A 14,769-nucleotide genomic window follows, 5' to 3' on the forward strand; every position below is an offset into this window, starting at 1 on the left:
CAGCAGAAAACAGAATCTTAATTACTGGAATTAATTAGATATTTTTTATGTTCTAAAACTTAAAATCTGGTTGGGAACGCAAGCAGGGAAACTAAGGGAAAGAGACTAATTAATATGAAAGGAGCTGAGCTAAGACATGAAAGGAACCACAAACCTAATACTGATCTACAAGAACTAAATCCAGATGTACAAACAACAGAATAAAAGATTAAACAAAGAAACCAAGGAATTAAGTATTATGGCAAGACCTGTAGAAATTAAGAGGAAATTACCAAAAAACTCAAATAAAAACTACAATCCAAATACACAAGGACCAAGTGCCTAATATGCAGATGCTTTCTCTCTTCCTCTTTTCATGTTGTCTTTAAGTGTTTCTTTGCTTCATTTTTCTGGAATTGGGTTTCTCTTCCTTTTCTCTCTACATTCAGACTATTAGGAAACTTAAGCTTTTTTTTTAAATATATTTTACTTCCAGTAATTTTTAGTTATTACCACAGTTTGTTGCTGTAATAGATGACAAAAAGTTTACATTTCCGAGTTTTGGTCAGGAACAATCACAGAAAGTGTCACAAGAAGTCCTTTCCTTGTTCGTAAAGCAGAGGAAATTTCTCAACCTCAACTTCTGCATTTCATTATATTGCTTATTCAGACAGCTTGTGCAGTAAACACCAAATCTGTGATTTTATAAAGTTGCTTGTTTTTGTTTTTCTTCATTCTAGTAAAAAGCAAGAGAAACATTTTGTAAGAGGAAAAATTCTGAATCACTGTCGGTTTCTGCACACAAATAAGAAACTTCGCATTGATTCCACTTTGCTCTAAGAACAGAAATGGAAAATAAAAATCATATTCAAAGAAAAATAGAGCATTTTATTACTTGTACAAAGAGAGAATCTCTTCATTCTAGCTCTGCAGCTTGTTCTAAAAAGATGGGATTCTGCCATTCATTCATGACTCAAAACCCCCTTTACTCACCACATATGCATGTGCATATGGTAGTGCTTGAACTTGTGTGTGTGTGTGTGTGTGTGTGTGTGTGTGTGTGTGTGTGTGTCCGTTGGAGTGTCAAATTCAAATACTGTGCAGCCTTGTTGGCTGGTTGCTGTGGGGACACACAGTGACACCTGAGAGTGTTGGAGGGTTGGGTCTGACTCCTCGCTGTTACAGTAAGTCATTTGGCATTTGAGCTTTTCTGCTGCTACGTTTTTGCAGCTGCAGTCCGGGAGTTACAAGAACACTCAGAGGGAAAACAATGCGTCACATTTTTAAACTTGTGCAGTAAGTAACTTTAAAAAAAAAAAAAATTTTGTAAATATTTGTTGGAACGGTCACTGTATCGTGACAGTATGGTATAAAACAGGTAATCTATAGAAACAAATCAAGCTTATCCCAGCACTCCCAGTGTTATCTGCCCAAAGGCAGATCTTTGCGCTGTCAATCACCCTCCTTTTGATGCTGCTCATCCCCCCTCTCCCGTGGCAACCATTCAACCCTGCAAAACACCAGGGTGGATCGAGGGTCACCTTCAAAATGCAGCTCCTCTTTGGAGACTCTCCCACTCAGCTCCTGCAGACTAGCCAGCAGCAATTAGCAAACAACTGTGCATCTGCTGAGCTCATTAAAAGAACTACTTCTCAGTGCAATGCTGATAAAAATGTTGCTAAAGGGTTAAGAGAGAAGCGATATTAGGACTATTGTACTTTTGTAATAGGAGTTTCAGAAAGAGCATGAGTTTGTAAAGAGACAGAGGACCAATTTCGAGTTGTTAAAATACAAAGTCAAACTTCTTTGAAATCATATTTGATGTATACAGCTTTTTTATAACAACTGAAATAACTTAGCTACTTGATTGGGCTATAAAATTACACTATATGTCGGAAAAATACTTAATACTGCCCCTTTAAATAGCTGTTAACGCTTTTCAAGAGCAGTAGTTTTGGTGCTTTGAATGCTTTTCCATGCCTTGAGTTACCTTTTGAAGATGTAATACGCTTTTTTATCATCATTATCACACTAGTACCTCAAAATTTCACGATAAAATGTACATATTGGCCATCCCTAATTAAGATTATAAGTTCAGAATGTAGCATATAAAACAAGAATAAATCCTGCCTTGTGGCAACAGTACAGGTGGCTGCTGCTGTGTAATGGCACGGTGGATACTTTCTTTGCATACTTTGGGCCTCAATCAGCATTGAATATAATTGTTATAACACGTCCCTTTATGACTACAGCATTAGTCACATCACTGCATTTCCTCCTGCTTTGCCTTAATCACACCTTGAGCAGGTATTTGTCACATCCTTGTGTGTGGCATTTCAGGCGATAAGGGGAAGCACAACTTGTTAATTATCTCAATTCACATCAAGTTAGTCACAAGATTGTAAAATGTAGTTGGGAAATTCTCCACTTAAAAAAAGAAGGAAAGAAAGAAAAAGGAATTAGGCATTGACTGCGTTTGCATTTCAAAATGAACGTATCAGAGTCTTTGTCTTTACAGGCCTGGATGCACACATATGGTATTTAAGTGCATTCGCCTGTCTGTGTGCTTCCCATATGGTTCTTATTGATCCATGTCCCCTTCATACTCCTTCTGCTGCCTCGCGTTCCTGCTGTTTCTGTCTGCTGCGTGCACTGATGGCGAAGGAATGATGGAATGCTGCAGGGTAATTCTTTGGTTTCCTGGAAGCTGGTCTGGCTTTATCAGAAGCGGCTGTGACAATACTCCAACTGATGGGCCAACCAAACATCTCTCCTGTAAGCGTCGATCGGGCAACGAGTAAGCCTTCCTGGAAGGAATAATGAGCAACCCGGAGGCCCTTCCTGGAAGGCCGGAACAGATTGCCAGTTGCAAGGCATTTTCCTAACATCTTGAAAAAAATTTCCACCTTCAAGACTTGACGTGGCTGACTTTGGCAGGAGCTCAGTAATTTAAGAAAGCACACCAGGAGCTGTTGGTTATGCTTAGATTTTAATCAGGCTGCAAATACGGGATTAGTCCAACGCCATTCCCGTTGCCCAAACTGCTTCCTTTTTTCTTGAGCTGCTTTGAAACATGCAGCTGAAGCAAAGAAAAGGGCGATGTCCAAACAACTGCTGCGAATGTATGATCGTTGGGGAAAGGAAAAGGTCCAAAAAACTGAGTTGTCTGCAAGCCGGGTGTTGTGCTTGGCTCAGGCGCTGTTGACAACTGTTGAGCTGGACACAGCAAGTCACAACCCGAAAAAATGAATCATAGTGGAAAGACTTTGTGTGAGCGTGTGAGATCCACAAGAGGAGCGAAGGATACGGGCAAAATATTCCAGCTCTACTCACCAGGCAACTATGGGGAACATAAAATGAGTCACAGCGAGCTGAGCTGGCTTATTTAGACAATGTGTTTGTGTGTAAAACTGGATTATTCTGGTTGGATTTTTGGGAAGAGGGCTCACTCAGTTCTGTTTGTCTTTTGACCAACGTCACTTTTGTCAGCAAGTGCCAGCTTAGTTTTCCCTCTCATAAACAAATAGTGTCTCTAACAGACACACACACCTACACACACACACACATACGAGGCGTCAAAGAAAAATGGGAACTGTCGAACTGAATTGTTGTAATGACCTCCAATCAGATAAGCTACAAAAACAGGCATTATAGTCTCAGAGGTGTACACTCACTACTCCCCTATTTAAATCCAAAGTCAAGTGTGTCAAAACACACTACAGACTACACAGTTATTATTTATTAAACAAAGATGAAGCTCAAATGGAAAAACTAATTACACATCATCTTTGAAAGCCTTGGAGAACCACTTTTAGCAGCTATCACATCATTTTCTGTATGACTTTATCAGTCGCTCACTTTGCTGTGGAGGAATTTTGGCCTATTTTTCTTTACATAGCATTGCTTCATTGCTTGCATGACCCAGTTAGGCCAAGCTTCAGCTGCCAGGACATTGAAACTCCCTTTATTTATTTTTTTTCGGCCCTTGCTGTTGTTGAGTTGCTGTTGTGTTTGGGATCGCTTTCCCATTGAGGACCCAAATTTAGGTCAAGCTTCTGGTGTCCGAAAGATGATCTCTTAATGCGTTGGTACACAAAGGCGTTTGAAGTCGACTCAATGACTGCACGGTTCCCAGGTACAGAGGTTGTAAAACGGGACATGTTATGTAAAATTCACATTTTGCACATTTTCCATTTGGGTTGAAATTGCAAATAAAAACAACCAAAGTGCTTAAAAAAAAACAAACAAAAAAACACCCAGATAATTTTTTGGCAATAAGTTAACATTTTTTGGTGACTGGAAAACGAAACTTTCAAAAACCTCCTGATTGTTGAGTCATGTTCAATGGGTGCTGCCCCGTTACCTAGCAACCCTTGTGAAGCCCAACCTTTTTCCTAGCACCCCGAGCTGAGCTCCAGCATGTTTAGTCAGCTGGTTTTACTGTGCTTTATAATGGCTGCTGGAAAAGATAAGTGTTTAATTGTTGACTTACTATTCAAAAACCACTTGCTACATCCTTGTTGATTGTGCAGGAGGCTCCACTTCTGCTTTTCAAAGACGCATGGTTGTACAATTGCGCATCTGATTGCAGCCATTTTTTACATACGAGGGTAAACATTGAGTTGGGAGGCACAGCCAGCAGCAGCTTACTTGGATTTAAAGTGACAGAGGCCCTAAACATTCAGACAAAATTGGCAGAACTGACCAGACTAAAGTCTCATTATCTAAGAATAATTTTGTGCAAAAAATGTTAACATACTTTGTATAGACCTATCCTAACATGTTCAAGGAAGCATAGATCACCTTTAAGCAAGCCCAAATCATTACTGTTTCACCACAGTGTTTGACAGTTAGCATGAGGTGTTTGTGCTGATATGAGGAGTTTTGTTTTCTCCAGCCATGGAGATGTTGATTAAGGTCAATCATCAATCAAAAGATATTGTTCCACAATCTAGAATTCAAATTTAACTTTTAAAATGGGGGTATTGTTAAAAATGTTAGGACAGATTTAGGAGATATCTAAATGTAACTTACTCTTAAAATACAAATAACTTCATAAGAGATTCATTGCTGAGGTCTTCCCTTCCTGACATTGTATTGCCACACAGAAGTGGTCACACTTGTTATGGAAGTGCATTTTTTCTGTTGACACACTTCCTCTTATCTCCTTTGGAAACAGAACAAGTTCTACGGGAACAACTCAACCAATTAGATTATAGGAACGTTCTACTATTTCAGTGACTCAAATCAAAAAAGTAAAACTTAAAAGTAGATTAATTATGCACAAATAGTGAAATATTTCAAGCATTTATTTCTTACTTTTGAATATATCCAGGATTTCTAATGGTTTTATCAACTCAAATTTAAGACTATTTAGCTGAAAACCAATAGCTAAAATGTATGAAATTTGTCCAACCAACCACCAATAAATTTGCACTTACCCATGATAGACGGAAAGAGGCTAGCTAGCTAGCTAGCAAGGGTTTGCTAGTAGTGAGTTAGCGGTAGCCTCAACCAAAGACATAATAAATGTATTTATCATTTAATTATGTCTACGAGAGACTTCAACAGTCACAGGAAAAATGTAAATGTCTGAGTGCGACTCAAACTGTTTCCTGACAGAAAAGAGATGAAATAGTCCTTGCAAAGACAAAATTTATATCTGTGATTAACATATTAAAGGTTGGTTTGCTTTTTTTAAATTAATTTGAGGCATTTAAAGGCTTCAACTTTACATGAGTTTAAATTCACTAGTTGTGAATCAGAGGTGGCTATATATATTTCACTTTTTGTCTAATTTTTGTTCCATCATCAGTCACCGCATTAAATGTTCAACTTGTAAAGGATCGTTAGTTTAATAAAGGTTAGATTGAATCATTTCACGTGGAGTCAGTTGTAGGTTTAATCCTCACTGACCGTCCCTCGTATTTCTGCTCCTCCAAGCCCATTACGATCATTAATTTTTCTACCAATTAGAAGAAAATGTAGATGCTGTCATGTTTTTTCAATAATTTAGTTTCCTGTTGAGCGGTTTTAACTGCTTCCCTTCCAAATCAGCAGTATAGTTGTAATTATTTTTGACAAATATTAATTTAAACCCCTCTCTAATCAATTTTGCTGTGCTATTTAAGTCTATTTAAATTCACTAGTTGTGAAATTAACCTATAAGCCACTTTCTACATTGAATTATAAAAATAAATGAACTTTTTATATTTAGTTTGTCACAAACCTCTCTCATTTTGGCTTCCTCTTTAATAAATGGCAGTTTGGTGATAGACCTGAGGTTAGATTTCAATTTTTTTTAACCTATTCTTTTTTTAAATGATATCCTGAAGAGTAAAGTTTGAATTTGTAAAAGGTGTGCTTTTTCCCGTAGGACTAAGAGAAATAAGTTTTGTATTCCGTTGCACGACAGCAAGCTGATTACTTCACATTTCCCAGATGTTTCTAAATTGAAGAAATAAACTGTTTTCTCATCAGTGCTCTGTCATTTATCTCACACAAACACCCACTCACGCAGAGACAACTCATTCACTCCTTCTCGGACGCACACACCAACACCAGGCAAGCCGTAAAAACTCAACTCAATTAAAGTGCCTCTTTCCTGGAAGTCGGCCTCAGACGGAGCACAAGGTATGCAGGGAATGGGAACTGTGTGTGTGTGTGTGTGTGTGTGTGAGAAGATGTGGTGGAGGTGGGGAGCTGGGAAATGAAGGAACTCACCTCCTGGTTAATTTTACCAACAGTAATCTCACTTAACATACAAACACACACAGATTCAGCGTTGGCTTGAGTGTGAAACCACAGCCAGTCATAAATCTCGTCCACGTGGATGTGCTCACCTTTCTGACCTCACACACACTCCCCTTAGGACGGCACCCCTTTCTCTCTCTCCCTTAGCCGCCAAAGGCAGGATGTATAAAATCCCACTGCATTCCTTTTCCAGTCAAGTCCAGCCCAAAGTCAGCTTTTTGCACACTAACTGCTGTGTCAAAGGTTTGCCCGTCTCCGTGCTTCTGGGAATCCCTTTGTCACAGCGTGGCACTCAGCTTTCCCCAAACAAACTCTGATTCTCATGGAATTTACCCACAATGCTCCACTGACGCATACAAGAAGTGAAGATTGCGGTAATTTCAAGCCCTCGGATCGTGCAGCCGTCCTTCCTTGTTGCTCGAAACGATCTCTCTGAGTGTATAAACACGTCTTCGTCCAGCTTTGAAATCCCATCTGACAGTAAATAATCTTGTTGTGAAGCCAGGAATTGCTGGAATACAGACTACTTTGCAACACATTACAGTAAGTTAAAGCATATCCAGTCAATATTGACTCAGGGGGGAGAAAAGGAGAAGCAGGCAGGAGGGAGTGAGGAAGTAACACACAGGGCACACTGCATTGGCTTTTGTAAAAATAGTGCTCTTTAATATAAATTATTGAAATATTTTAGAAATATAAATATGTGCAACGTTTCTTTTTCATTTATTATGTAATGCTTTTGACATTGCAGATATTACAGCTTGTATTTTGCCAGACTAGTGGCCAGCCTTTTGCAAGTGAGTCTTTATAAAAGACAAATGATTCACATACACTCGGTCTACTGCTGCAGCACAACATGTAAGAACTTGGTGTTTGATGCAAGACAGTAAGACCCAGATCTGACCATTACATACAAAAGGTGTGCATCACTGTGGCGACAAACTCACACTGTTTCATGATGTAAAAAGAAAAGAAGAGGCTACCATTCCAATATGGATTACAGGTGAGTATGAGCACAAGAAAAACACAACAAAAAGATAATAATGTGGGTCAAATCTGAGTCTTGTAGTTAGTTTTACAAAAGGCATTTTTAAAAGAATCTCCTAAGGGAAGTGTTTAGTTCCCTTGATGTTCTCCAGAGGCAAAGAAAAAAGGTTATAATAGTTCAAATAACAGCATGTTTCCTCTTAACTCCTTCATGAATGGCGCAGGAAGACCAGAAGAGAGAGAGAGGGCAGGCAACAAACACAAAAGGCTTAAAAGGAAATAAGTTAATAAAAGTGTTACACAGAAAATGCATATGTCCATCTGCCTACAAAAATAAAATGTATAAGCATGCACTTTGATGCACTTCTGAGTTTAATTAAAGTCATCACTGAAATTTAAAAAAAATGGATTTGAATAGAATCGGAATCAAACTCAAAGAAAAGTATGAACTCAATATTGGCCCGATCGGTGCAGCTTTACACTTTATAGCAGTTTTAAAGATGGATGCCATAGAAGATGGTTGCAATTAAAACAGAATTCTCCTTTTATTTACTTTTACTTGAGATAGGTTTTTCCTAGTTAATAGCAATTTCTGATTTTTGCTTTAGGTCTGACCTACCGATTCTGATTTTAAAAAGGATTGCGAGGCATCAAAAGAAAACAAATGTGAATTATTTGATAGGAGTAGCATATCTGACTAGAATAGAATTGGAGGAAATTTAAAAAATAATCCACTTTTATTCATCAAGAATACACTCCTACCATTGGATTTACGATGCTCATTGCTGCAATTTCTTCATTTCCGTTGGGATCCAAAATTGTTGCAAACAAACTAGAAACAGCTTTTAGACAAATGGAGTTCCTTATAAAACAATAACGAAATCAGAGCCAGCAGGTCAGACCTCCGAGAAAACCAGATATCTGTATTGGCGAGAAAAGCCTGACCAGTGCATCTCTTTTATGATCAATACTAATTTCTGATTTTCCTTTGAGTTTTACCTTCAGACGCTACACATGAAAGAACAAAATAGACTACAGGTTCCTCGACAGAAATGGCCTCTTGTAGGTATAATCTTGTTTAGGTATAATCTCCCTAACCTTTATTGGATTTGTATTAAGCTCAAAAAAGTGCATCAAAGTACATAATGTTAGTTGATGTGTTTACAGACTGCAAATGGGAGTTCTTGGTTTTCATTTAATAAATGGAAATATATACATGTACTTTTTATTAGTCCACCATTAAGAGAAAAAAAAAAATAAAAAATCAGCCAATTCCGATCTCCAGCTGATCAATTTTTAAAATGTTTTAAATGCATCAAAAATGAACATTTTTAGTGTGTAAACATATCAACAAACGTCACGTTTATTTTGAGTTTCATAAAAAAAATATACATAAAAGAAATCTCATGATTGCCTAATTTTCCTTTGGGTTTGTTGCTACTTCCTCCATCATGCAGCATTTAGCTACAGAATTAAAACATTTACATAAAAGTGTTTGTCTTACAGACCTAAAATTGGAAGGACAGGCTCTCAAAAAATTGGATATATTGGTATCAGCCAGTACAAGTTAGTGTGTTGCATTTCTAGACAAAATACTCTAAAAAAACTGATTTGAGACTAAGATGGAGCCGTCATATTTACACAAGCTACATCCTGTTTGACTGCATCATCAATCTAATCAGTGTTTTTATCAAGCTGTATACCAGTATGTCTCCTCCTCCTTCAGTTTCCCCTTCCCTAATCCCATTTCCCGCTCTTCTGCCCCCCCTCCTCTGTCTTCCCACCCTTCTTCCTTCCCCATCCCCGGGATTATTACCGCCAATCTCCAGCAATCTTTACATCTTTGCAGTCTGGATAAAAATAATTTCTTCTTCTTCTTTTGTTTGGTCCCTCACAACAGCCTTTGTGTCAATAAGCTTTTGTCTCGGTGACTGTGGTCTGTTTTCTGGCGCTGTCAGAGCACACATGCATCAAAAAAAAGAAAAAAAAAATGGAGGGAAGGGTAATGGAGGAGGAATAAGAAACAAACAGCAGAAGAAGAAATGAATTTTTTTGTGTCCTACGCAGAAAAAACCGACATGTGGGCCTGTACCTGCAAGAGTGTGTGTTGAGCTAGCGTGCATGGCCAGCCCACTCCCCTCTATGTGGCAACATTTGCGGGAAAAGGGAATGGAAATATGTGCACAACCACAACGCACACACTCAGACAAACAAATACTGTATGCCGGGATCTCTCTCTCTCTCTCCCCCTCACTCTCTCTTCTCTCGTTTGGACTTTGCCTTTTTTCTGTTACTCCTCCTTCATTCGCTAGCTCCCTCCCCATCTCTCTGTCCTGCGATCCAAAGTGTTGGAAAAATGAGGATGTTCTTTCTTTAAGAGCGTTAAAACCCACCGACGTCAGCGGTGGCGTGATCCCGCCATCGTTTACAATCTTCTACGAGGCTCTGCTCTGCGTCTGAGTCAGTCATAGGAAACGCTGACCTTTGACCTCTGGCTTCATCTGCCACCCCAAACGGTAGTGGTCAGGTTCTCCTAAGGCAGGATAGACGAGGTAATCGCCGGTTACCCAAATCCGACTCCAGCATCCGGGGGGTTAAGGTAGACGGAGCCCAACAGCGATTTATTAGGAATCAAAAGTGCTGAGCTCGGCTGATTCTGGTCGCAGTGACCTCATTTCAGTCTGATCAGCTCTGAGAAGCGTTCTGTGCTATTCCTCGTCAGTCAGATAGACGCATCGTACTTCTTCATGAAGTCTCTGAGCGCCTGCGGGAGTTGCTGCACCTCTCCTTGGCCCGTTCGGTTCAGCGCCCTCCTGCATATGTGCTTCAGGGACGAGGGGCTGATCTTGAGGGGCTTCAGCAGCTCCAGCGGGGTTTTAATCCCACGGCTGTCCATCAGGTAAATGGTTTCCATACTTTCTTCACTCGCCCCATCCACAGTCAGCTGCACGTCCCTCCCTCTCCCCATGTAGAACATGATGAGCTTCAGCACGCAGTCGAACTGCGGCACCTTCTTTTTGTTTTGGTAGTCGTTCTCGAGGAAGAAGCCGCCTTCCTCGCTGTGGATGCGCAGGTTCCTGGTTCCATAAACCGTCTGCACAGACAGGGTGAAGAAGTAGCGGCGGTCCGACGAGTCGCGGATGAGGAAAGTGCCAGGTTCTTCTTTGCTCAGCAAGGCTTTGGCCTCCAGACCCCCAATGGGCCCAAAGTAAAAGCCGCTCTCCAGAAGCTTCCGATGAGCATCTATCACCTGAAACAGATTAAAAGACGATCAGGGTACACGGCTTCTCACGTCAATTTTGTTCAACTTCACTGCAAAACCACAAAATATCATCAAGTATTTTTGGCCTAGTTTCTTCTGCAAATATCTTAGTACACTTGAAATAAGACAAAATTAACTTACAAGTAACTTAAGCTCTTGTTTTCAGTCAATAATTCCTAAATATTGATGAAAAAGTAAAACTTATAAGTGGAACTAGTACTTTTTCCATCAATATTAAGGAATTATTGGCTTAAAACAAGCAACTGAAAACTTACTTGTAAGTTAGTTTTGTTTTTTTCATGCGAGCCAAAATATTTGCACTACAGCTGCAGCTACCAATTATTTTAGTAATTGATTATTCTATCAATTCCTCTGACAACTAATCGATTAACTTTGAATATTCTGCATATAAGTTTTTTTTTAATAATATCAGAAATGGATTAAAAGATGCAAATAAGCACCTAATTTAATTGTCTTAAAAAAGAAAAACATTTTACTACCTAAAATGCAACAACATGGAATTCCTTAATCATTTGTAGCAAAGTATGTCTCTTAAACTAAAAAAAACATGATAAAATTTTTACATTTTAACAATGTATGACTGAATATTTTTTTAATAAAAAAGCTGGATAGCAAAATGTACTTCATAGAAGATTATCACCACTTGAAGATTTTTGAACAGATCAAACTTAACCACCAAGTTTTTATTTTGTCTGAAATATAAAATGTGTGTAACTTGTAAAGTTTTGGCTTATTTTCTAGTCTCTATATGTTCTTGCAGCAAAGAGCTTTTTTTTTAGTATATTTACTCCACTAAGCGATTAATCAATTATTAATCTAATTGACGATTATTTCAATAATTAATTAATCACAATTAATTTGATTGTTTCAGCCCCAATTTGCACTATAAACTAGACCAAAGATACTTGGTGAGACTTTGTGTTTTTGCAGTGTTAAAATGTTATTATGAAACCTGATAGCAGGACAAATGCACAAACAGAAGCACTGATGAAAAAATGGATGGATTGAAGAAGAGATAAGTGGAAGAATCAATGAACAAACGGACTGATAAAACAAGATGATGGACAAACGGAGGGCTTAATTGAAAAAAAGATGAATGTAGAAACTTGATCACTGGACAAGCAGAGAAACTAATAGATCAAAGGGAAATGGATGGATAAACGGACAAACGAATAAATGACGAGACAGATGAATGGATTAAGAAATAGATGCGTGAATCAATTAAACTTGATTGATAGATGGATAAACAGATGGCTCAAGTTATTGAATGGATGCATGAAAAGATAAAGATAAGCACCACAAAAACAAAATCTTACCAAGTACTTTTGGTCTAGATTTTGGTGCAAATATCTTTGCACACTTGAAATCAGACAAAATTTACCTTCAAGAAACTTTTCAGCAAGCTATAGGAGTTTGCCTAAGTCAATAATTCCTCAATATTGATACAAAGTAGAAATGCACCAATCTGATATACAGTATCGTATTGAAAAACATTCTAGATTGGGTATGGGTGACAATGTTGTGTTGTTTTTACATGTTTGACCAAGCTTGTGAAGATAATGGCGTATGTAGGTGTGCTGGACTGGTTTAGCGTTATCAAATATCATGTCTATGTTTAAAAAAATAAATGTTTTAAGTCAATTCATTGTTTTTCTGAAATGGAATCAGCTGATAAGAAATGTCATATCAGTATTGGATGTGAAAACAGTGAATTGGTGCATCCCTAATGAAATTCTTAACTTAAACAGTTTTTCCAACATTGTAAGTGATAAAACTACCAGTGGAACTTTTTAATCAACACTCAATAATTTTTGACTTACAACAAGCTCCCATATCTTGCTGAAATCTTAGTTGTAAGTTAGTTTAAGTGAACTAAGATATTTGCACTAGTTTCTAAACCTCAGATATTAGTATTTGAAGTAAAAAAATGGATTGGTGCATTCCTACTACAATAGTTCTACTGAGAGATCTTTTAAACATTTTTCCAGTGTTATAGTTGAAAAACTACCAGCTGAAGTAGTACTCTTTAATCAATGTTGAAGAATGATTGACTTAAAACAAGCTCCCATATCTTGCTGAAATGTTAATTGTAAGTTAGTTTAAGTGAACTAAGATATTTGCACTAGTTTCTAAACCTCAGATATTGGTATTTGTAGTGAAAAAATAGATTGGTGCATTCCTACGACAATAGTTCTACTGAGAGATCTTTTAAACATTTTTCCAGTGTTATAGTTGAAAAACTACCAACTGAAGTAGTACTCTTTATGAATGTTTAAGAATGATTGACTTAAAACAAGCTCCCATATCTTACTTGCAAGTTTGTTTTGCTTCAAGTGAACTAAGATATTTGCACTAGAAATAGACCAAAAATACATGGTAAGATCTTTTGTTTTTGCAATGAGGTGAATTTAATGAAATAAAAACATTTTCCCCAACTTATTCAGATCTAGAAAATATCTAAAATCAAACTTCAGATGTTTCCAGAGAGCAGGAACCCAGAAGAACAACCAGGTTTGACTGACCTGCTGGTAGTGTTCATGCGAGCTGAAGGGCTTGTAGTGAAGTGGGGCTAAGTCTGACCCCTGAATCCTGCTGCTCTCTGAAGGGGTCACACTGCTCATTGCGAGGGCCCTGGCTACCGCGGCGCCATGGCCCCCTGCCTCTGCCCGCCGGTCGAGGGGCAGGGGGCCCGGAGCAGGAGCCCCGGGAAGGACAGGTGGAGGTAAACGTGGAGCAGGGCGACCGGAGACGGAGGGGCAAGGGGGCGAGGTCGGCGGAGTCACAAGCCGGGTCCAGGGCCCCGGGGAGGAGGGGTCTGATGCATCCAGAGAGGGGCTGGGAGAGGGCACCTAAGCACAGCTGGAGGAAGACGGAGAAAGATGGAGCAGGGATTAGGCATTTCCATCTATATATAGGCTGGTGACAAGCAAACACTGAGCCACGCTGGAAACTTACACTCCTTCATGAGCAGTGACATAAACAAATGAGCACTTTGCCACACTGGAGCTCTCAGTTTACCCCACATAAAATGCAGTTATGGCGGCTGTGACAAATGCACGGAGCAGGAGCGGGTTATATTTAGTTTAAATGAATCCTCAGCGTACTCGCTGCTGCAGCGTGCAGCCAGACGGCAACTGGATCCTGATTGCTTTCAATTGTCTTCGATCGGCGCACCGCAACAAGGGATTTCTGAATCGGGGTCACAGTGAAAGAGTCCGGCACAATTTTTTTTTTTTTTTTTACTCCTCCCTTCCCCCTCTTTTCTTCTTTCACTGAATAACTCTTTATCCCGGTTGTCGGAAGAGGAAGGGGGTGGGGGGGTTCCTCTGGTTTCACTGGGATAAAAAAAAATAAATAAAAAATATTGGAGCCAATCTGGCTTGCTTTGCTCGGTTCCTCTGCAGAGTACCGCCCGCTCCACCGGACAGTGATCGGTAGAGAGACGGGGAAGCTGAGCAGGAGGCGCCGCAACGGTACAGAGAGCAGAACCGAGCCAGGAAGTTGGCCTCCGATTTGAAAAGACACTTCATAAAAAGGGATGTTTCACTCTTTTTAAGCACCTTTAAACCTGGACCGAGTTAACATATTTGTGGAAACCAATTGGCTTCCCAATCATCATCCTTATTAAATTAACAAGACTGCAGGCTGTATCCATAGCAAATAATCGGGCTAATTAGCTAGCTTTTTTATACATTTGTTACTCCATAGAAAGCAGAGTTGCATAAAAAGGTAAAATATTCTGAGGAGAAAGAGTTTACCTTTTAATA

The 14,769-nt window shown here is 39.1% G+C and overlaps 1 protein-coding gene across 1 annotated transcript; it reads right to left on the reverse strand.

The window, feature by feature from the left end:
• Nucleotides 1–7,371: 7,371 nt before the first annotated feature.
• LOC103145153 (suppressor of cytokine signaling 3-like) lies at nucleotides 7,372–13,848 on the reverse strand. The gene is made up of 2 exons (XM_007562476.2): nucleotides 13,525–13,848; nucleotides 7,372–10,969 (listed from the first exon to the last, which is right to left on the reverse strand). Exons 1-2 carry the CDS (start codon nucleotides 13,621–13,623, stop codon nucleotides 10,442–10,444), a joined length of 627 nt encoding a protein of 208 aa, XP_007562538.1. The 5' UTR covers nucleotides 13,624–13,848; the 3' UTR covers nucleotides 7,372–10,441.
• Between the last annotated feature and the right edge of the window lie 921 nt (nucleotides 13,849–14,769).

This window comes from Poecilia formosa, unplaced genomic scaffold (genome assembly GCF_000485575.1).
Source record: "Poecilia formosa unplaced genomic scaffold, Poecilia_formosa-5.1.2 Scaffold136, whole genome shotgun sequence".
Lineage (NCBI taxonomy): Eukaryota > Metazoa > Chordata > Actinopteri > Cyprinodontiformes > Poeciliidae > Poecilia > Poecilia formosa.